General features: G+C 40.8%; 2 protein-coding genes across 5 annotated transcripts in view; one reads left to right on the top strand and one right to left on the bottom strand.

Annotated features, from left to right (window-relative positions):
• RAD54B (RAD54 homolog B) overlaps positions 1 to 5851 on the bottom strand; it is a 62917-nt gene extending 57066 nt beyond the window's left edge. The window contains exons 1-3 of the mRNA XM_042836768.1: positions 5652 to 5851; positions 2424 to 2578; positions 1550 to 1724 (exon numbers count right to left, since the gene is read on the bottom strand). Coding sequence (XP_042692702.1) covers positions 1550 to 1724; positions 2424 to 2561 — 313 coding nt within the window. The 5' untranslated portion in view covers positions 2562 to 2578; positions 5652 to 5851. The remainder of the gene's footprint in view (positions 1 to 1549; positions 1725 to 2423; positions 2579 to 5651) is intronic.
• Positions 5183 to 22210, top strand: LOC122170138 (RING finger protein 151-like). 4 transcript variants are annotated; one of them, XM_042836809.1, is made up of 8 exons: positions 5183 to 5308; positions 8369 to 8468; positions 10760 to 10873; positions 11779 to 12004; positions 13257 to 13396; positions 14684 to 14846; positions 16412 to 16532; positions 17482 to 22210. In XM_042836809.1, exons 4-8 carry the CDS (start codon positions 11799 to 11801, stop codon positions 17716 to 17718), a joined length of 867 nt encoding a protein of 288 aa, XP_042692743.1. In that variant the 5' UTR covers positions 5183 to 5308; positions 8369 to 8468; positions 10760 to 10873; positions 11779 to 11798; the 3' UTR covers positions 17719 to 22210. The 4 variants fall into 4 exon arrangements, with proteins under 4 accessions (XP_042692743.1, XP_042692735.1, XP_042692750.1 ...); XM_042836801.1 differs by lacking the exon at positions 5183 to 5308 and adding an exon at positions 5473 to 5574; XM_042836816.1 differs by lacking the exon at positions 5183 to 5308 and adding an exon at positions 5602 to 5811 and having other exon boundaries at positions 13305 to 13396.
• The last annotated feature ends 1313 nt before the right edge of the window (positions 22211 to 23523 follow it).

The following is a 23523-nucleotide window of genomic DNA, read 5'->3' as shown; positions in this document are numbered from 1 at the left end:
GTGTCCACCCGTGCTCTGCACCCTATCACAAGTTGTCTCATCTTATGAAACTACATTTCAATATATTTCCTGGGTCTTATTATGTGTGCATAAATGCACATGGAGTCATGTATGCTAGAAACAGGGGCTGGACCAACACAGAGGTGCTTAGGCCCCTCTGATCTGAAGTGCCAACAACTGGCAAACCCATGTATATTGCCTGGTTATGCCAGTGTGTGATCACTAGCAAACATCAAACGGGACTAGCTGACAAATAGGAGATGAGGTTTGGGTGTCAAGTTTTGGAGCAGCCATGAATCTGGGCCAGATTATGCAGAGACCAGAGGGTCTGCAAGGTGGCTACTGGAGGGACCAGAAAGTACAAATGGCTTTCCTGGAAAGAGCAGGATATCTGAGGGGAGTGACTACTGGTTGGCTGGCCACTGCTAAGTTTGGACTAGGTAGCAGAGTGTCATGTTGATTTGTATGCATCTGTTGTGAACAAGGTAGCTGGCAGACCAGGAGATACAGCAGCCAGGTGTCTAAGGCCATGTACTGGAGGGATCTGTAGTGTGTAATTTACATGAGTGCAGGTCTGAGAGCCAGCAACATGACTGAGGCCTTTGTGGTTCACATGCCCAGGGAGACAGAGGGCAGTTCAAGGGAGGGAGGGAAAGGATTGTGTAGAACTATCGTAATTATCAAAGTAATTAATTATGAAGAGAAAACAGTGAATTAACAGCAAGATAGATGTTAAGATGCATGAGTTGGCTCCAAGGGGAATGATTTTTATCCATCAAGGCAAGTACTTCAGGTAAAGTGCAATGCTTCTCATATGCATTTGGCAGCAGAGCCAGCACACCCGCATTCATGCACATCTGTGATCATGGCACATGAAGAGCAGAAAAAGAATATATTCAATTCCGTGGAGTCAACCAAGTCCATCAAAGTGCGTTTTTACATTTCAGACACTTCACCAACTTTGCAGTGCTTACTACCTAGCTTTTGAGAGGAACGTTCATTACCAGGGTTAAAAAATTAATGAATGGTACACATGAGTGAGCACAGCCTGTCCTAGTTACATGAGTTAATAACACATGCTTGAACCTGAACGGCCACCAGAGACACTGTCATCAGATCAGATCTTACACTGAAGAAGCCCTCATGGATTCTGAAAAGTGTGAATCCATTCAGTATCATTTGTATTCTCTGCATGAGGCCAACACAATATCCAGACTGCAATACTCTTCTAAAAATTAGGGAATCCCAACTCTTTTTATGATATTACTCTCAGTTAGAGCAACTTGACTATAAGTACGCTTATAGAAGACATACCTGAATAGCAGCACTAGCAATTAATTGGCTTGTAAAATATCAGCTTTTTTTCCTTCTTCATTTAAGAGAATTGCTTAATGCTTGTTGCAGTTACACTCTGCCCAGCAGAACAACAAATAATGCTCGCATTGCACAAGACATAAGTATTTCATAAAAGTTTAGAAAGCAGCATACCAGACACGAGCTTTTAAATTCTCACACAACACACAGCACTAAGTAGGAAAGTGCATCTTACCAGCTTTGGGTGCACTGTGTGTTTTCATTTCCAATTTGCTGCACTTACTAGTGCTGTTCCATGCTTTTGCAGACTTTACTTTTCCAGATGACTCAACAGACTGTGTAAAATTTTCATTCTGATTCTTGCTGAACATTTCAGAAAACAGTGAAACACTTCCATGTTTTTCACCTATCTGAAAAAGAGAAAGAAGTTCAGGATAGCATTTCCTTCAGGCAGTTGAAATGAAATAGAAAAGAGAGCAACAAGAAGAGATTTCAGTAGTTTGATAATGAGGATTACGTGTCTATCTATGCTGATATATACATTCAAATATATATATATACACACACAAATATATACACTCCCATTTTCAGAACATTAAGTGCATGATCACAAAACCAAGCACCATCCATGCATATAGATTTTGAGCTGCATTTAATAAAAGTTTCCAAAGATAAAATTAATAAAAATTCTGGAGCTTTTTTTGGTCAATACTATAGATTTCAGAGAAAGTTTCTTACAGCAAAACTGTGACTGAATGTATTGGCATTTAATTATTAAATGCCTTGTTTTTGAATCTGCTTTTGCCAAAGCATCACAAACCATTGAACTCAACAAAGTCCAGGCCAATACACCTCAGCTGCATTAAGAATTTGGGCTCAATACTGATTCCCATTATTCATTTCAAAAATATTTTCCTGTGTGCACTTCACAGAGTGAAAAAAAAAAAAACTATCCAAGATGCAAGATCAAATTTAGTAAGAGCAAAGTTATCAAAGCCTAAAAGTACTGATGATCTTAACTGGGACTGTATGCTGTAAGCCCAGATGCTACCTTTTATTAACAATACTGCAGAAGCAAATGTAATTTTTAGCACATTCTTCATTTTTACCTCCTTTAATTTCATGTCTTGGTCCGTTTCCTCATTTTCAACCTTGGGACAAACTGCATTACTTTTTCCTGGTGGTATAAACCTTGGCTTTTTGGCTACATTTCCTAGCACTTGACTTGGAGCTGCTGATCGCCTCATATTTTGTTTGTACCACTCTGGAGGGAAGAAAGCAGGTTACAAGAACACAGTCAGAAAAGGCTTCAGATGTGGAAATACAGCCATAATGAAAAATACAAGTAGTCTTTTGAAAAAACAAACAAACAAACAAAGCAACTTATGTGAAATATTTTCAAGAGACTTTTTTTATTCACAAGCATAACAACTTACGAGAAAGTAGAAGAACTGCAACATTTTAAGTACTAAGAAAGACTACTGCAATTTCTGCAGCTTCTTTTTTCATTTGGAGAGCAAGTAATGCAGTTCTCAAGAGCCAGATATGTTCTGGGGATGATCGATGTAGGGCTTTTTATCAAACTTTCAAATTGTTCTTAACATCAATTGATATAAAAGAATCAATTACTCCAAATGCTTAAAACATAATTTTGAAAAACCTAATATTAATAAAACAATGAATGCTGAAGTTCCAGTTCCTGTCTGGGAGCAACATTTTGCATTAAATGATCAGTGATATTTGTAATTCTGACACACAGTAAAAGATTACAATTCAGTTGAGATTCTCCCTCCATATTACATTCAACTGAAGAGTGAAAGGAACGTACTGTAGGTTTTCCCTCAAAATGCAAGGCCATTATTCCTCTAGCCAAGCTCAGACAAAACTAAACACACACCAAAATTAACATGGCAAAGGATGCTTGCAACCACTGCAATGAAATGTTATAATCTTAATACTTAAATTAGTAGAAACAACAACAACAACAAAAAAGAAATCCAATGGAGCGACCCAGAAGCTCAAATGAAAGAAACAATGGAACAGCAATTAATGGAACATACTTTGGTTTAATTCTGCATTCATACATCATTTTAATTGATTCCCTCCCACCTCTAATTATCAGGTAAGAATACACCATTAAAGCAATTGCAGACACAAATACCTCTATCCCCCTGAAAGCACATTTGCATCTCATTCCAAGAGGCACTGAGTTCCTGCACTTCAATTTTTACACTGCTGTGCACTCCAGTGGCGTACCAGGGCACAGCAACCTTTCTTTCCAAGATTTACACACAACCAGCAACACAGTACTACTGAAACACTTTGCAGACATTAGATACAGCTGATGGTACTCCTTTATATGTGAGACATGCAGACGCTGACAGTACTGTTGTCTTCTCTATACTATGAACGATGACACATACATGATGCTGTTACTAGACATAAACCATTATGGCAAGGATCAGCCATAAAGTAGGACCAAGGTAGGTATGGCTACATCAAGGAATACCTCCACATTCCAACTACTTCCACCAAACATTAAACATGCTCTTTCTAATGAGACAACCACCACTACCCTGCAGCTGCCATGCCATTACAGATGGCTCCAGGGAAGCTGCAGGAAGTAATGAGAAAAGCTCTGCTCCTGCCTTTGTAAGCCACCTGGCCAGACCAGAGTAAGCATCCCGTGAAACCACAGCCTGCAACGTCTCATCACTGCACCTGTTTCTGCAAGCACTGAATTCAGCAGTTATGTTTCTCCTTAAAGATATCTTACCATCTGCATTAAAATAAAACATGCATGCAAGAGGTATTTCAAAATCAAAGAATCACAGAATCATAGAATGGCGTGGGTTGAAAAGGACAACAATTATCATCCAGTTTCAACCCCCTGCTGTCTGCAGGGTTGCCAACCACCAGACCAGGCTGCCCAGAGCCACATCCAGCCTGGCCTTGAATGCCTCCAGGGATGGGGCATCCACAACCTCCTTGGGCAACCTGTTCCAGTGCATCACCACCCTCTGTGTGAAAAACTTCCTCCTAATATCTAACCTAAACCTCCCCTGTCTCAGTTTAGAACCATTCTCCCTTGTAGTATCACTATCCACCCACATAAACAGCCATTTCCCTTCCTGTTATATATGTTTATAAATTTGGCATTTTCAACTCAGCACTGAATCGTAACAGAGACTGTAACATCAGTCATTTTAGCCCAAATTTAACTTTCCTCAACACCTGAAGAAAGATTCCTGGCAGGTACGACCAGGCTTACTGTACTCAGGACAGATGTGTAACAGGGATCTGCTTTGCTGCAGTAACTGCAGGCAGGCAGGCAGCGTTAGTGCCGATCTGCATATATCAGTGTTGGTCAGAAATCACTTGGAATGGGCAATATCTGTAGGAGTCTGAAGCAGGCACAAAGAGCAGTACTACCCATAGTGCTGTCAGCCCAAGGCTCTTCATCATCACAGGACGGCCTGTGTTGAACAGGACCACAATGACCATCTGGTTTCAACCCCCCTGCTATGTGCAGGGTCGCCAACCACCAGACCAGGCTGCCCAAGGCTGCTCACAGCTGTAAGTCAAATAACTATTTAAGGTCTGGCTTACAGAAGAGCCACAAAAGATACCCAAAAAGACACCTGACAGAGGAAACTTATCAGTGAGGAATTATTTTGGGTCAGGCCGCGCCATCCCCACCTTTACCTCAGCAGCCGCGCTCGCCGCGCTCAATTGTCCCGCCGCCCGCTCTCGTCAGCCCGCCGGCCGCCCTACGCATGCGCCCCACTCTTCCACCTAACGCGCATGCTCCAAGTCCGTGCCTGGAGGTACCTCGATTGCGCGTGCCCGACACGAGCCGGCCGGGAGGCACTGATGTGGCGCACGCGTGCTGTGTCCTGCGGGGCTGTTGCGATGTAGCGCCACACACAACATGGCGGAAGAGTTGTGTCGGGTGGCGACAACGCGCAGCCGTCAAGCACAAGCGGCTGCAAAAGTAACCTCGCCCTTCTTACGACAGCGGGCTTAGGGGCGGTGGCAGCAGTCCTGAGGGACTGAGGCGGCGGCGGCGGGAGGCCTGGGCGGGCTCGGCCCATATAGCTGTAACGGCCGTTACGCCCGCAGCGGCCGTCCTGTGGCGCAGCTGGAGCGCGCTGCTAAGGGACGGGCGTTGCGCGGGGACCGGCGGCCGCGTGCGGGCCTGGTGCTGGGGAGCACCGTGCCCGTGCTCGGAGGCCCCGAGGAAGCGGCGGGAAGATGCCGGTATGTGGGGGCGGGGCGGGGTTCTCCGATGTGTGTGGGCCGTCTGCAGCCTGCCCGAGCCCGGCCCCTTCTCTCACCTTTGCTCGGAATTCGTCGGGTGGCTTGTACTGAGGAGCATAGACCTTGTGTTGCTCGTGGCCTGTCCTGCCCCACTTCCGTGGTCACCGGAGCTTTTCCTGAACCGTTTACATGACACTCGAGTCCGAGCCGTTCCGTGTGGTCACTCGTCTGCACTGGGTGAGGAAAGGGCTGCGTTAAATGTTAAATGCTCCGTCGATTCAAGGCGGGAACAGGAGGGAAATGAAAGGACAGGGCTTGGCTGAGGCTGCTGCAGAGTGCTGTCAAATACGAGGTTTGGCAGTTCGCTCTTCAAACAGGCTGCTTACCGAGTGTGATAGTATGGGAATGGAGTGTTGTTTCTGCGTTTGATATTAAAAGGGGCAATTGGTTTGAAGAAGTAGAACATAATGTATTTGTGTTCTGTAACTTACCCTTAGAAATAGTTGATCTAAGAAGTAAAAATACTGTATGTGTTAGCAGCATGTTTTAGAAATATTATCACTGAATTGTGTGATTAATTCTTTCTTGCAGAACTGTAAGAGATGTTAAATGTTCCAAACAATGTGAGTATAGTGTTAGGGATTAGAAAACATATTGTAGGATTGTTCTGTTAAGATACGAAACTCCCAGCAAAACAAGAACAGATTTAGCAAGCATCAAAGAAGCTAGGGCCTCTACACAAGGCCAGACTGTCTCCGTGAAAAGACTGGGATGTGACAGGCAAGCACCAAGATACTCCCCTCTGTCCTTCTCCCGAGCTTATCTTTGTGGAAGGAAGGACAAGCAGATATCCACAAAACGATCAAGTGTGGAATAAGTTAATTAATTACAGATTTACGCTTAGGCAGCAAAGGTTTGGGTTTGTCCGGTGTTTGCATGTTGAGTGAAGCGGCGTGAAGGTTGTGAATCTAAAGTACTCAGCCAATGAGGAACTAGGGGAGAAAGAGATAAGCGTCAGGCAATAGGAAATAAAAGATGTTACACTGTTTTCTGGGTGCTCTCCTGCTTGCAGGAGGCCCGCCGTTGCAATTGCGAATAAAATCTGCTTTATCAGAGATACCGTCCTGATAAATTATTTGGATACTTCCAACAGCAGTGGCAGGAGTGAGAGCTTGTGCAGACACTGCTGAACAGATGCGTCTGCTTCTTTGGCCATTAATGCTACCATAAACTGCCTTACAGTTGCACAAGGCATCCTGAAACATGGTTTTTGTATACCAGGATTTAAAAGCACAGTGCGTATTTGTGAAAACAGATGCTGAAGCAGCAGCATGTTAAATGTCACCTCATTACTGGGCCCTGTGTAAGTTATTTGTACTTCCACTCGTTCTGGAAGTGTTATACCAGTGGTGCACATCTGTAGTTTTGTCATGATACCACACAGCCCTTCTAACTGCTTTTATTTTGCCACAGGGAAAGAAAGAATGTTTAATAAAATCAGAAACTACTGTAAAAGAAAAAAAGCATTTCACTAATGGCATCGCTGTCCTAATTTTATGATGGAGTAGCTTTGATTAGTTCTAGTTATTCTATCATTATGTTATTGGGAGCTGTATCCCATCTGTATTTTCCTTGCAGCTGTACCCACAGTCTGAAGGCAGAGCAGACCATAGCTTGAAGCTGGCTTCAAGCTTCATCTGCCTGATGAACAGCGTGGGACAGCAACTCCTGAAGGAATGAATTCATATCTGTGCTGCTTTTGGCTGGGGTGGAGTTAATGTTCTTAATAGCAGCTGGTAGGGTACTGTGGTTTGTATGTGTGGTGAAAACAGTGTTGTTAATACATAGGTGGTTTAGTTGTTGCTGAGCAGTGCTTACACTGCATCAGGGTCTTTTTTGTTTCAGCTTGCAGCAGAGAAGGCTTTGAGGAGAGCTGGTAGTGGCCTTTCAGTATCTAAAGGGGGGCTGTAAAAAAAGAAGGGTATAGACTCTTTAGCAAGGTCTCTTGTGGCAGGACAGGGGGAAATGTTTTCAAACTAAAAGAGGGAAGATTTAGGTTGGATATAGGAAAAAAGTTTTTTCTACAATAAGAGTAATGAAGCACTGAAACAGGTTGCCCAGAGATGTGATGGATGTCCTGTCCTTAGAGACATTCAAGGTCAGGCTGGACCAGGCTCAGAGTACCTGCTGTAGCTGTCGGTGTTCCTGTTCATTCTGACTTTGACTGAATGGCCTTTAAGGGTCCCTTCCAACTTAAACAATTCTATGATTCAGTTTCATGCTGCCTCACCAGCGAGAAGCTGGGGGGTGCACCAGGAGCTGGAAGGGGGCACAGCCAAACTGTCCCCAACTGACCCAAACTGTCCTAAGGGGTATTCCGTGCCCATTGGGTTATGCTCAGCAGGGATAAGCAAGAGGAGTGTTTGCCAGGGCTGCTGTTGCTCAGGGACTGACGAGCTATCAATATGCTGGTGCTGAGCAATTGTCCTTATGTTGCTTGTATTCCTTGTTTTTTTTCTCTTAGTGTTCTGTTTTTAGGTTTTTTTTCCTCATTTTATTTTTTCCTTATTAATTTGCCTTTATCTAAATCCCCACATATTCTCAGTTTTACCTGTCCCATCATTTTGCTGTGGGGGAAGTAGGCAAGAAGCTGCATGGTGCTTAGCAGCTCACTGGGGTTAAACCCCAGCACTGGGAGAGATTGTTGCATGTCAGAAACTATGAAGAGAAAAAATACATTTGAAACAATGAAAAGAAAATACCATGTAACAGTTGTTGTTTTTCTGCCTTCCAGATTTGGCACCTACAGATTCCAGGTTTCCTTGGAGACAACGCTGCTGGTAATTGTCAGGTGATGGGAAAAATTCAGGACCAGAGGAAGCAGACAAGGCAAGGTTTGGAAGTGATATTGGAGTGTAAGAAGGTGGTGATGCCAAATGTAATTTCTAGGAACAAACCAAAAGGAGTGTGACATCTGTGAATTGTAATAGTAGTGGAAGAAGAGGTTTTGAGGTCAAAGAGAAAAGAGAAATTGCTTTAGAGAGAACAGAAATTGAAGGTGGTGGTTTGTTGCGGCAGAAGTACTGACTAAAACCATCTGTACTGCTGTAGTGTGTGCCATGTACATCTGCCTGATCTTCTCCCCAGTGTCTTGAAGATTGAATGTTTGGGGATCAGCAGCGTGAGCAAGCTGTAGCTTACAGCATCCATAATTGCAGTAGAAAAGAATCTGTAGAGTTACAGAATTACATGGAGTTTCCAGAACATATCTTGTACCTCTGTGAAAGTTTTCGAAAAGCTGAATCTCCTGACATCAACAAGCTAAATCAAAATGTGAGCCTCACAATTCAAATCACAGAACATATATGTTCCATTTAACAGTCCTCTGGTGTAAGCATACTGTACGTTTCAATGCTTTCATCAGTATTGGGAGCTAGAACTTGGCTTCACATTCTGTTACTATTAGCATTGTTCTCCTGTTCCTAACTTCCCCCTGTTCCCTTCTGTCCTCACAGTGACAGCTTTGTGCAAACATAGTGCTTGTTTTGTTTACCCTGAACTGGCACAGCCCTGAATTTCCTGTTTTTGCAGAAGAGCTCTAAAAGCATGTGAGGAAACAACAGTATGAAGAGAACTGTTTATCATCTTCCTAATACAGTATTTTCTTGAGCACACTTTTCTAAAGCATAAAACATCCATGCTGTGACCAAAGGATTGGCATATCAATGATGCCTACAGGTTTCATTTGTATGTATTGTGGATAGCAACATAGCCAGAGAAGCACAGAGCTGAGTGCACTCTGAAAATCTGCTTGGGATCTTGTCAAGGGCCTGTGGATTGCACTGTGTGCTGCTGTGGCTGTGCTGTAAGCGTGCCAGTAGAAAGAAAACACAGTGTGAGAACTGTAGCAGGTGATGTGTTTCATGTTTGGTAATATACATGCTTACTTGTGCTATGCTCACTGCAGGTTTTATTAGCTTTAATCTTAGTAAGCACCCTGTTAACACAAGTAGATAATATGTTTTGCTACTCAGATATGAAAGATGTTCCAAATTCCAGATTTATGATGTATTAATTAAAAAGAATTGCAAAGCTGTTTTGTTTTTGTGTTGTTTTTTTTTTTTTTTTTTAATCAGAGAATAGAATACTAGAATTGCTCAGGTTGGAAAAGACCTCAAAGATCAAGTCCAACCATAACCTAACCATACTACCCTAACACTAAGTTACAACAGTTCTTTCATAAAATAAACACCCACACGCACACACACACACCACAAAATCTATTAAAATTGCACAGATTACATCTATACTTCTTTCCCCACAATAAGGTCAGTGCCTTGGAAATACTTCTCTCATCCTTACACTTGATCAGTGCTTGCAGAAAGGTCCAGTCCCATGTTCACTGGTCAGCCACATATTTTATTTTGCTTTCTAGCAACTTAGATGAGTTAATTTGAGCTGATACTGCTCAGAAACACTGCCTTTATTATTATGGTCATGGAGATTTTTTTTCCTTCAAAGCAAAATATGACTCTAGTCCTTAGAGATCTGTGGTGTTCTTCAATAGGTCTAATTCCAGTTGAGAGCAGTGTAGATGAATAAATCAGAACTGCCTAGCTAACACATTCTCTTTGAATCTTCTATTACAATAACTAGATGTAGTCCTTTGGGATTTAAGTAATGACTTCATTTGTAATTTTTTAAGTAAGCAACCTTAGTTATATTGTGTATCAGAACAATGTTTTTAATCAGTTCTGTGAACTTGACTGTGATGCTTCTGTTTTGAAAATGAGCTGTATGTCCTGCCTGGATGGAGCTGGGTTAAATAAAGTTTCAAAACTGTAAAGAATATTATTTTACCAGATTCCAACTGTTTATTTCAATATAACTGAATTCTGTTAACTTCAATCCTACGAATGAGTCTGTAAGGGTTTGAAATGAAATGCTGGCTGGGCGTTTGTGTCTGCAATGTGTGTCAGCACCAGTAATAACTGAAAGACTGATTTTTGTGTGTGTGTTGTTTTCTGTTGTTTTTTTTTCCTGGTCTAATCAGATCTCTTGTATTGAATTGTAGGCTTTGGAAGCTGTTAGGGCAGCATTCCATTCAACATCTGGCTGATTAAACATAAGACTCATTAACTTAGGAAGCACAACTGAGCCTTTTTCTTTCCAATTTTTCTCATAGGCATAATAAAGCAGTGAAGAGAAACTGAAGGAAGTATTGTATATCTTGCTGATGAGAAAACTGATTCTGCAGTAATTGGGCAAACTAGGTATATATGTAGCAAAATCTAAAAAGGTAGGATATTCTCATTTATTGTTTTATTTAAAAAACCTGATAGCTAATTAAAAACTGTTCTGGGTTTACAAAAGTAATTTTGTATGTTAAGGAGGAAGGCAAAATCTAACACTTTCTCTTAAGTGAGTTCTGTAGAGTTTTAGCAAATTCTAATAGGCTTCTCTTGGAAGGATTTTGGTGAAGATGGATTGCTTCTTAGTTCTTCTTCACAAAACTTTTAAGTCGTTTTAAAAGGAACCGTGTTTCATAAAATAAATCCAGTAGAAGAGAATAATAATAGCTTTCCATGATTTCAGGGCTAGCTGAAGTCTTGGCTTTTTCTTCCTGAATATTAAGCATTCCTCTAGACACATGGAGATTTTGTGCTGTTCTCCTTGTAATGAGAGTCTACAACTATTAGAGAACCTTCATCTTCCTTTTTTCTTCAGTAAGAAAGCAACACGTTAAGTCATGTGCAGTTCAAAATGCCCAGTGTGCTGGCTGATAGTACCACGGCTGTGGCTTGTAGGGTCACCGTTCTGTAAGTTTGTTAGGTATCATATAGAAGGCCTATATTATATAGATGGAATGCAAACACTTTTGAACTGCTTTAATATTTCTGCTTCAGATAGAATTTGAGTAAACAGGAGCTTTGTGTTGCATGGTGGCTCCTAGAAGTGTGTTTTATAACAGAGTTTGGAATGCATCCACTGAAGTCTTTGCTTTCAGGCTTCAGGCATCCTTGATATAAAATGAGGATGCTGACGTCCAGCACTACAGTCCTCCAGTTCTCAATTAAATCTTGAAGTCTGTAGCGTATTCTCACCAGCTCTGTATTTGCTTTAACATCTCTGTATTTCTGGAATTGCATCCAGGCTGTTGTGTAGTAGATTCTGAACAGGCTGCTTTATTCTCTTCGTTAACAGCTTGGAAGTGCTTGGAAAGCATGGGTTACGATATTGAACGTTTTGTTGGCTACGTTAATGAAGGGCTCCTGTGCTCCATCTGCCGTGATGTGTTGGAAGATCCACTACAGGCTCCTTGTGAACATGCTTTCTGTACTGCTTGTATACATGGCTGGCTTGTTCATCACAGTAACTGCCCCGAAGACAGACAAGTGATTGATGTCTCTGTGCTAAGACCTCTGTACAGGTATGCAGTAGTCTCATTGTATGTTGGAATTGTATGAATTTAGGATTTTTCAATTTTTCTTGCATAGATTCATCTCTTTTCACCTACTGTGACTCAAAGTTGTCTTGACCCAACATATCTGTGGTAGAAAGTGATCACTTCCTTGAAGCCATTAGCATTTTCTATTTGTTATAACCACCTTTTGAGATACTGAGATTTCTAAACAAAGAGAGCACTGATTTTTGTTCTCCACCTTTGCATATCTTGAGTGCAAGTTCTAGACACCTGTCTGGATATTATTCTGAACATCTACAGCAGCAAAATTTTCCCAAACAGTTTTAGAGAAAGGAGGCTAAACAGTACCCTAAAATATTTTCAATTTCCATTATGTCTCCCAGGTTCTTCATAGAATCATAGAACGGCCTGGGTTGAAAAGGACCACAAAGATCATCCAGTTTCAACCCCCTGCTGTGTGCAGGGTCACCAACCACCAGACCAGGCTGCCCAGAGCCACATCCAGCCTGGCCTTGAATGCCTCCAGGGATGGGGCATCCACAACCTCCTTGGGCAACCTGTTCCAGTGTGTCACCACCCTCTGTGTGAAAAACTTCCTCCTAATATCTAACCTAAACCTCCCCTGTTTCAGTTCAAAACTATTCCCCCTTGTTCTATCACTATCCACCCTCGTAAACAGTCACAGTAAACAGTTCTCAGGATGAACAGTCACTAAACATTGTATATCTATTATTTTTCTTTTTACTCTTATAATTGTTTATTGCCAGTAGTCACAGTTTTATCCCTTGACTCTGCTTGGTGTGCAACTCCTAAATTGTCTGTCTTACACAGATTAAGTAAGGTTGTGTTTAAAATCTGCAGCCACAGGCATTGGTTTTAACTCCTTTAGTGCTGAGAGTATTGAGAGGTTAGCTGTATGGAAAGCTGAGGTATACCATAGGCAGTGGCAATGAAGGAGTAGCCAAAGTATTTGGGAATACAGCTAAGCTAGTGAAAAGAGTTGAAAATAGTCAAAAATAACTAATTTGTTTGCACATTTAATTTTGGCAACTGAATTTCTCATTTAATATTGTTTCTTTTGTTAGCTTGTTCATTTCAAAACTGTCACTTGAATGCTTAAAATATATATATATGGAAACTGATTGTTCGTATGTTTTCCTGATTACAATTTGAATCTTGATTTGTCTTCACACAGCGGAAAATTAATATTTTTTCAATAATTTTCTGTCTTAAGAATAATTTTTTTTTGTATGCGTAGGTATATGAAAAATGATCTAAATCGTCTTCAACTCCATTGCAAAAACAGGGAGTGTGGCTGTGAAATGGTTTGCTCCCTGGAGTCTATAGACCGGCATGAGAGGGAGTGTGAATACAGTCAGATACCCTGCTCCAATGCTGGTGAGTAACAGTCAAAGAAGTTCATCTGTTCTGTTCAGCAGATGTGTTTTCCATCTTCCGGTCAACAGAATGGCAATGATGGCCATTCATTTTTAAACTGAAATCCAAGTGTTTATTGAGATCTACTTTTTGCAGCAGACTTTTCTGAAGAGGACTCGTTACCCATTTATGGCAATCGTGGCCATTAGCAACAAATTCTTATCCAAGAATTAACAAAATGAAGGAGAGCAGTGAATCTCAAAGTTCTGAAGATTGAGCGGCACGTTTTGTAGCTTTCTGTCAGTTTGTCTGATTGCCTTTCCGTGGCAGCGGTTCATTCAAATGTGACGTTTGACTTCTGTCACACTGATTTGAACAGCTGGTTTTCCTGCTGCATCTGCAGCCATGCACCATCTCTTGACTTTAACAGAGAAGTATCCTGGGAATGGGATTTTTAACTAAATCTTTAGTGGAGTTGAGATGTTTGTGTTAAGGTCTCTGAAGCAAACCTGTGCTTCCTGAGGAAGGAACATACTTTTAAAAATAAATGTACTGTTAACATTTCCCAGCTGATTTGATTCAAAGTGTGATGTGTTTCTAGAAGAACTTAAATTTCGATTAAAGAGGTTAAGAGCATAGTTGAGTCTGCCACTGTAATTTACTGGGAGGATTTTGAGGTGCTAGAGTTGCTCCAGGAGAAGTTAGAAGCCTATCTGAAGTCTCAGCAGTGACTGTTGCAAAAGCACTTTTCACTTTCTACGGAAACAGTAATGTTTAATGAGCTGCTGCATCTTGTCTCTGTTGTGTGTTACCAATGTGTGGACACATGTAAACCTCTCATGGTCTATTGGATATGCGTAAGACTGACCAGTGATCAGGAAAACAGTCTCACCCACTGTTGTACAACCTGTCCTTGCACTCTTTTTTTCTAAATGTGACACCTTATTTATTTATACATTTACATTCTTCATCCATCCCATTCATTACAAGCTGCTAGTCTTGTCCTGCTATCAGAGTTGTCATTACTGAAGTCGCTTTAATGACAGACCAATGGCAGAAATCTTTACAAAAGAATACTCCTTAATTAAAAGTAAATGTTTTAATAAGAGTCTATATTATGTGTGTTATAACTATTGTGCTCTAATATATGCTCTAAAGAATATGCTTTTTCCCACATTTCAGCAGATTGACAGTTGCTTATCTCATGATATTACAACTTCATTACTCACTTAAATGGTTATGTTGGAACTAATGAAGATGCTTCTGTTAGTTGTAAGTGGTTGGCTTATCTTCTTGTTCCCTGTTCAGGCTGCACAGTTCAGATTGAGCGACGTAACCTTGATGGCCACTTGGCGGTGTGTGAATATCGGAGCCGAGAGTGCCCCAATGGTTGTGGGTACACCATCCTCAGTGCAGAAGACACACAGCATAATTGTGTAGCGGAGCTGAGAACTGAGCTAGAACTACTTCGGTACATATCTTCTGTTTCTTTGATGTTTGAGTTTGTCTGGGCCTAAAATCACTGCATAAAGCACTTCACGTTACTAGCACTGGGTTCTGGTATGTGTTAAATAGTCCTTTAATTGATTAATACTAGAGGCACAGGGTATTGTTTGTCTGTGCAGGCTTAAATTCTTACTGTTTTGATTGTTTTTTTTCTGTTACTTATTTGTCCAAGTTATTACAAATCCTGAAATACCATTGGTTACAGCTGAACAAAAGTGAGCTGGCTGTATAAACTGGCAAAATACCTGCCAAGAACTGGCCAGAAGTTGGCAATTTCCTTTTTCCGTTGGTGTGATATAGACCCAAATCCACACTGTTTAATTATTTCTCTTCAATTTCTGCAAATCGTCCTGAAGATAAAAATGTTTTGATTATTTTGTTAGATACAGACCAGTAGATTTATGTAAATGGGAGGGCAGTCAACTCTTTTCAGTGGCAGGCAATAGCAGGACAAAGGGAAATGGCCTTAAGTTGAAGAAGGGAAGCTTTAGGTTGGATGTCAGGGAGAAGCTCTTTACTATGAGAGTGGTGAGGTGCTGGAACAGGCTGCCCAGAGAGGTTGTGGATGCCCCATGCCTGGAGGTGTTCAAGGCCAGGTTGGATGGGGCCCTGGGCAGCCTGGTCTAGTATTAAATGTGAAGGTTAGTGGCCCTGCCTGTGGCAGGGGGGTTGGAGATTCATGATCCTTGAGGTCCTTTCTAATTTGGTCCATTCTATTATTTAACTTCATAGAATCTTATTTATAATTTCAATTAAAACCATGGTATAACAGTTGGTCAATATGAATCTTCTTAGCAGCATTCTCTTATTTCCTCTTATATGTTTCTGTAGCTTTTCCTTTCCATGATATTCCAACTGGAATATCTTTGTTTCTTTGCTTGTTGGATGTTTTTTTTTCCTTTGTGTTTCCTTCCTATTTTTAATCTTTTGACTCTGGAAATCTTGTGCTCCTGAACGTTGCTGTGCAGTCTGGCTCAGATCCATTTTAAAGTCATTGAGACATGAGGAATTGAGGTACCTGGTTACTGAACTCAAAAGGTTAATGTAGTAACAGTGAATTTTTGGCAGTTGATGTGTATGTGATCAGACTATGACAGATACTGCTGTCATTTATTGTCTTCTTTAAAATGACAAGGTGACATGGTTAGCAATACAGTAGTATTTACATTTCTTTTTTTATCTTGACTACATAAGCTCAGAAATAAGTATATACTACAGGCAGTAAATTATTTAAAGTCATAAATATCTGATCTCTAACTCATAGAATTACTTCACGAATGTGATACGTTTGTCCCCTATAACACTGTATGGTAAGCACCAAGAATGTGTCACTGAAGACAATTTATGGATGGTATAATTTATAATTTAATAATTTTAGAATTTATAATTCCTATAATTTATGGTATCATGTCTCCAGAGAGATGTCCTGTACAGATCAGGCTGCCTGGCTGCAAAAAGTTTTTGTGGAATTTGAAATATTTTTGTTTCACCCGTGTTAACAAGGCTTAAAAAGGAGAAATGCATTTTTAGGTCAGAAATGATCTGCAGAGTGGAGGAAGCAAAGCATGAGATGGAGTCGAGATTAGATTCACAAAGAAGACATATGGTCCAAAAAGAGAGTGTTCTGCAAAATGAAATTGAGGAGCTCAAGGTGAGGATGATCTTTTGCTTCCCCAACCCCTTATAGCAGTGTAGCAATTAGCTCTTCCCAGAAAGTCTTCTCTTTTGTACATACAGGGCCTCAGATAGAGGCAAGTTTTATGAAATATAAACACCAAAATATGCCAGCACAGCCCTTTGCCTGGGCTAATCAGCTCTGTTAGGAAGCAGACTCAATGTTGGTTTTATGCAGTTTATCTGCTTCAAATTAATTTGGAGCTAACCTGAATATCGCTGTACAAGCACTGCATTGTTTGATGCACACATAACCTGTGAGCAGATAATTTCTAGAGTCTGAAACTAGGGCATACGTCACAAATCAAATGTGATTAAATAGCCAGCCCCTTTTTTAGTGCTTTTCAAAGTGTCTTAATCCAGTGCTGACACAGAGCCCTACTACAGACAATGGTGTTTATGCTGTACTTCTGATCAAAAGGTTGGAAAGCTCCAGTGTAAATCAAATAAAATAACCAGGAGGGCTGTGTTGTCTTTTGATACACCCAATCTTATATTATATCATGGAGTCATGATTATTAAAGCCCAAAAGAATGGAAGTGCTGTAGAGGTTTTCATTTTCAAGAATTTAAAAATAAAATGAAGTAAGAATGTATCTGAACGTAACCAAAATGTTACTTTGGTTGGGGCCTTGACTTACGAAGTTTAAGCAGCAACCAGGTAAATCCACACACAGTTTAAAATATTTCATATTTTTGCACTTGGAGGAAAACTTTGGGAATTTTTGAGAAAAGACCCTTCTTAGATGAAGGTCGGTGCTGGGTTGTGTCTTAAATTGTTTACATTTCTTCTGCTCACAAAAGCAGTCGCCGATTTCAGTGTTGTCAGTTTATAATCCATTCCCTTATGTGCATGAGCTGCTCAGCATTGTTACACCGTCGTCAGAGAAGTTCATGCATTGCAGTAAACCGATACCTGCGTTTCAGAGTCAGATGTCGCGAGTGATGTCAGATGTGCGTTCCCTCATGGCCGCAGAGAGGCAGCATCGACAAGAACTGGAGCAAGCAGAGCTGGAGAAACGGGAACTAATGGAGCTGCTGAGGGGGCTGCAGAAGGACTGCCGGTTAAGCACTGCAGAGGGAAGCAGGAAGACAACAAACTTCCGCCCCCTGACGCGACTAGAGAGCGCAAAACGAAAACCTAGGGAAGTTACAGTTATCTAAACACAAGTAAGCTCAAAAAGCATTTTCTTCTAGTTTCTGTGACCATCTGGCAAACTTTTCTACTTTCCATGAGTGGTAAATTATTTCTGGTACGCTCACTGTCTTGGTAAAAACTTTCTTTCCTCTTGGGCCATAGAAACAAACGGGAGAGTTTTTTCTTATGGGATATGGAGCATTAAACCCAGTGTAAGGACTTTTTCAACTATATGATATCATAAAGAAAGGGGAAATTCATTGATTTGTATCTCTTCAGTGTGTCATTTATAGAGTTATTTCAAGCCTGAAGATCAGAACTAGTCAAATGCTTAAAGATTTTTTCCTTTCCGATCCATTATTGTCCAAGTCTAGTTTATGCATGGACTTGAAAAAGAAAGAAAATGGGATTATTGGTAATGACATTTGAGATCTACTTAATTTGGGGAGAGTCAGTAATGCAAGTTAATGGATTGTTTTGTTGTTTTTTGTATAGTCTGTGGGAGGTATATGAGGTATATTTCAAAGGTGAAAAGAAAGCACTTTAAATTCTAATTCTACCACTGTGTAAGAGCTTCGAGTAAGGATGACTTAACCTCAGAGCTTCTCTGACTTCCCAATCTTGAGAGATACACACTTAGGAGATATGTACCAAAGCCCAAGGTAATAGCATCCCCTAAAAACTTCTGTATAGACCTTTGTGTAACTTGGGGTTTGTGGGGGAAAGGCCTTGCATTTTATGTAACTATTTGGAGATTTTTTATGTGAAAGTATCAGATTTCTACCAGGTCCTTTAAGCCTAAGCTCAGTCCCTTGAGTACTCTTAAAGAGATACATACGTACTTTGAGTTTCTGATTTTCTTTTGGTAGATTTAAGGCTACTTGTACATTAATGTCACAACAGAGGGCTATTTGCACAGTGGCTACTTGGAATGTTTTTATTAGGGCCCAAGTCTACAGCTGTGTAAGAGCTAGGACTTTACAACAGGGATACAAATACTGAATGAAGGGGGCATATGCCTGTAAAGGCTGTGATATTCATGGGAAAGAAATCTGTACAGTTTGAAGACTCATCCCTATACTTCTCACAAAGCCTGTTTGTGTTGATTTCAGTGCTATAACTAAGCCATATTCTGTCTCCTGGTGGAGCTCTTCAGTGGAATAATTAGGAAAGAACCTGGCCTCCTGCTTACTGAGTACTTTAAATCATTTTTCAGGAAAGCTGGGTGCAGGCACAGCAGTCTTCATAACCTTCCTCTCTAGAAAACATACATTTCTGTGTCTAATTTCCTGTCCCTCAGATCAACACTTTTATGGCTAAAAACATAACCAAAGAGAGAGATTGCAACCTTCTTTAGCACATACATTACATGAGAAGGACTTGTGGTCAGTTTTCTTAATTTTGGGCAGTAATAAATCCTTCTAACTTGCTTTTCCTTCAGTACAGCTGAAACAACTGCACACATCTTCCGTTTTTGTGCATTTAAAACCAACAAGTAATTCTCCTGTAAAGGTTTTCTTTTGTTTTGCAGCTATTCACAGGATGAGCGATGACCAAATATTTATTTGGTTCTCAGTTTACTCTTTATATATCCTAGGTTGAACTACAGTCATTGACAGTATCTAAGTCATTGTTAGCAGTCTCTTCCAGCTCATGACATAGCACCTCTCTCAAGCAGCCATATTGAACAAAGGGAAGCAGTAGTTATAATTTGGGAAAATTCACACCAAACATTCAGTGGTCGATTCCCATATCAGTGTGCATATCAGAGCTGTAAATAGAAACTAAGAATGCTTTTATTACCTCGTATTCTAGGTAAGGAAGCTTTTAGTGTCTGTTTTTTTTTTTTCTTTGGTGCCTGTTCACACTAACATTCACACTAATTTTGAAGCTTCTAAGCAACATCAGATTTCATGCTGTTAGGATCAGTATATTTGTAGGATGTGATTTTCTGTGTTCTGTAGTTGTGTGGTTGTGTGATGTGGCTTCAACTATCTTGCTTAATGTGAAAGAAGAAAATTCCTTCTAAATCCTGCGGAACTCAGATGAGCTGGATCATCCTTCCTGGTTTGGAGTGCAGTGATAATATCTTCCATTCTGAACAGGGAAAAAAAAAAACCAAGGAACTAGCTCTGTGCTTTTCTCTTAATGAGATCTCTGCATTTGTTCTAAGAATTTCACCCACTGATTTTATCACTGAATTCCCTCTAGTATAGGAGAAAGGGTTTATTTAATATTTGCTTAGCAGTTGGGCTACTGTTTGTCCCCTAAGTTACATACGTGGAGTTGTGTGAGAAAACACATCTTAGGAGGTAAAGGCTGACTTTCTGCTGCACAATCTATGGAGCTTCTATTTGCCAGCTCTGGGGGGTCTGAACTTCCAGTGTTAAAATAGGGCAGTGCTTTGAGCCCACTTGCTGCTGGAATGACCTGTCAGCTTGGGTCTCCTTGAGCTGAAAGAAAGTACGTAGGTATTTTAAATGGGGTTATACCAGCTGATAGCATTGGTTCCTTCCAGATATTTAAGGCTGATCCTGCTCCTCAATGATGGCAACTCGTCTGCACTTCAGATGTTCCTCTGCTAGGGAACCACACACAGGGCAGTCTATGTTGAACATGGTCATCGTTTTACCTGTTCCTTAAAATTAACTAGACTGAAATGAAACAGCCTGTTATAATAATATCCAGTTTTACCTTTTCCAGCCTCATGTGTTACGCAGCTGATAGTAGCAGCTAGCAGAAGCAAGGAATTTTTTATTCTTTCTTTCAATTCTTATAAAAGGGTTAAGTAAGGGTCCAAATATTGTAGTAGATATTGTAAGTGAAGGTGCTCTCTTAGAAGTGCTTCTTGTGACTGGGAACAAGGGTGTTAAATATTCTCATAGTACATCACAACACAATGAATTCCATTTCCTCACAGTTGGAACTGTGCTGAAAGCACATTGAACAGTTACTCAAATGGACCAGTAGCCATGCAAGCAGCTGTACTTAGCAGCTACAACAGAGAGCAAAGGCTGGGGGGGAGAGAGGCTAGAAAGAAGGAACTGCAGACTTCTTTGTGTCTGCAGAAGCTCAGCCTGAGAGCAGTTATGTGGCAACAGCAGCCTCTGCAGCAGCTGGCTTACCAGCAAGGAATGCTGCCTTGGGGCATCACAATTACTGTACCTTACAATTAAAGGGAGATTAAGTCTGTGTTTCCAGCTAAATGCAATAGTACCAAACCTGCAAGAATCTCAGACAAAATTCAGAGAGAGCAAGTTAGTAAGTGAGATTACAAGGAGCAAATCCTTATCCTACATTAAATTGGGTGTAAATAAGAGTAGGGATGTATTAAAGAGATTAACACCTTTAAAGTGAATGGAAATGTTTGGCTTTGAAAGAAAGGTCAACATTTACCTATTTATTCTGAAGAGTTGCAAGATGCCAGTTAAAAGTATTTTGAAATTAGTTCCCTTAAACTGACTTCTCCACTTGAGCTGTCAAATTCAAGCCTAAATATTGCTTCCCCTGTTTCCTTCATGGTTAAAGCTACGTTCTCATTCTCCTGCATTCCTCTTAAAGCAAAGCTCGTCAGAGGTCTCAGTCAGAATTGAACCACTGCTCCCAGGATCACTTCACTTTACTTGGAAATAGTTGGGAGTGCTTCTGTTAAGTTTAGCTGACTTACGATGGAGAACCATGCATCTGAGTCAGATACAGGAGTTGCAGAGCAGAATTCTGCTGGCCTTACTCATAAAGATGGCAGGTTTTAGTACAATGCTAGTGCTGGATTAACAGTCCTTTATAAAGGAGGTTTGCTTAACACTACAGAATCACTGAATGGCCGAAGGTTAGCGCAGACCTCTGGAGGCCATCTGATCTACGTCCCTGTTCAAGCATGGGACACCCAGAGCAGGGTGCCCAGGGCCACATCTGCAAATGCAGGAGTCTCTTGTCAGGGCAGGAGGGAATGGAATTACACATGCAAACAAAATACCAAATACAGTGGAGAATTTTGACTGGATGAGGTGTTTAAATCTGAAATGCTTTTAAGCATTGGGTGCTTTTTAGAAGTTCAGTGTGTTAATAGACCTCAGTTCCTACAGTATGTAGAATCAACAGTCTCACAAATTACATTTTCCATACATTGCCCTCTTGGATGTTTCTGGTATGGTGCTTTTCTACAGCTGTCTTACTTAAAAGTGCTGGGTAGTATTTAAAAGGGGCAGTGCTGGCCTTTCCTTTCTTGTGTACTGCTCACAGGATGAAGTACGGTAGGTCAGGGAGATTTAACCACAGATGGATGCCTTTATAAAGACCTACAACTCTATGCAACTTTATATATTAACAAATAAACACTGAATTGTCTTCCAGCATTATGGTTCACTGCCAGCCTACTTACATTTTCTACCTTTATAAATACAAGGATAAAACAGTGCTTAACAGACCTTAATCTCTAGTCTGTAAAAAAATCAGTATTTGTATCACTTTGAAGTACAGTTTGTATAAAAGTTGAACTAATAAAGGGTTATACCATAAGTAATGCAACTTTTGTTCATTTCTTTCTGTTACAGAAGTTGGAGTATCTGCTTGATCAGATGAAATAGGGTACTGCAGCCATGCTGCATGCGCAGCACAGGCAGTCACAAAGAATCTATGAGACAGTCAGTGTGTTAGAACTGTTAAGACTATATCTAGCAGTAGCACAACATTTTGCCAAACAGGGAATACACAGCAATAAACAAAGTAAGCATTTGCTCAAACAGTAAAACCCTTCCCATGGATTTTTCTCCAGCCTTAACTCGGTTTCTGAATAGTGCAGCCCTTACGAAAGAGAGAAGAGCTAGCAACTGGACTAAAGAATGTGACAGTCCAGTTCTGCAAAGCACAGCACGGTAACAAACTGGCATACAGGGAAAAATGAATTCACCATCCATCAAGTAAAGAATCTCAGCCTTAATGCAAGTTTTTTGTACTTGCTGCAAGAACCCATTTGGGCTATGGTCAGGAAACATGAAAACTCAGAAGTTGTAAGCTAGGTATGTATGTATGTATGTATGTATGTATGCATGTATGCTAGATATATTGGTGTGGTGGTTGGTGATCTTGCACACAGCAGCGGGGTTGAAACTGGATGATCATTGTGGGCCTTTTCAACCCAGGCCATTCTATGATTCATTCAATGATTTGCTTAATTAATAGCAGTCAGGATAGAGGGCACTCCAGTGCATGATTTAGTTTCATACAGTACTCTGCATTATCCCAAGCATGTTCTGTTACCTGATGGGAGTTACCCAGCAGGAAAAAGGCTGCAAACTTGCATATGACAACTGCAGATGGTAGTTGCTCATATCTCACCGACAACACACTTATCTGCCTAGGCACAGCCATGTTTCAGGCAGAACAGAAATAATAAAGGTGGTGTAGCTGCTGAAGATTTTGGAAACTTGTCTCACCCTTATCCTGTAATATATGCATGTGACTGTGCCTCACTAGTCCATTGACTAAACCAAGGCAATTCTTCCAAATTTCAGCTGGCAGAACAGCCACTAATGACCATCTCCTTTCCTTACCCAACTCCTGGCACACGATTTGTGTACTCAGCCCCAGGACTGAGGAGGAAGAATTGTATCACACTGTGGATCTGTTCCACATTCTTGCTCATCCCAGGTGTTTTGTTCATTGGCTGGATGTACAACTACTGAAGAGTGTTTTGACACTGGCATTAGCTCCACTTAGGAAACAGAACTTGAATGCTTATTTTTGGGCACGGTATAGAAAGCAAAATTTAATGCTTAGAATACTATTTACTCATGGAAGGATTCAAGTTGAAAAGAGTCAAACCAAATAAA

This window comes from Centrocercus urophasianus, unplaced genomic scaffold (genome assembly GCF_019232065.1).
Source record: "Centrocercus urophasianus isolate 14NV4802_14NV808 unplaced genomic scaffold, USGS_Curo_1.0 seq_11, whole genome shotgun sequence".
Classification (NCBI taxonomy): domain Eukaryota; kingdom Metazoa; phylum Chordata; class Aves; order Galliformes; family Phasianidae; genus Centrocercus; species Centrocercus urophasianus.
This window is presented reverse-complemented; position numbering and strand designations above follow the sequence as displayed.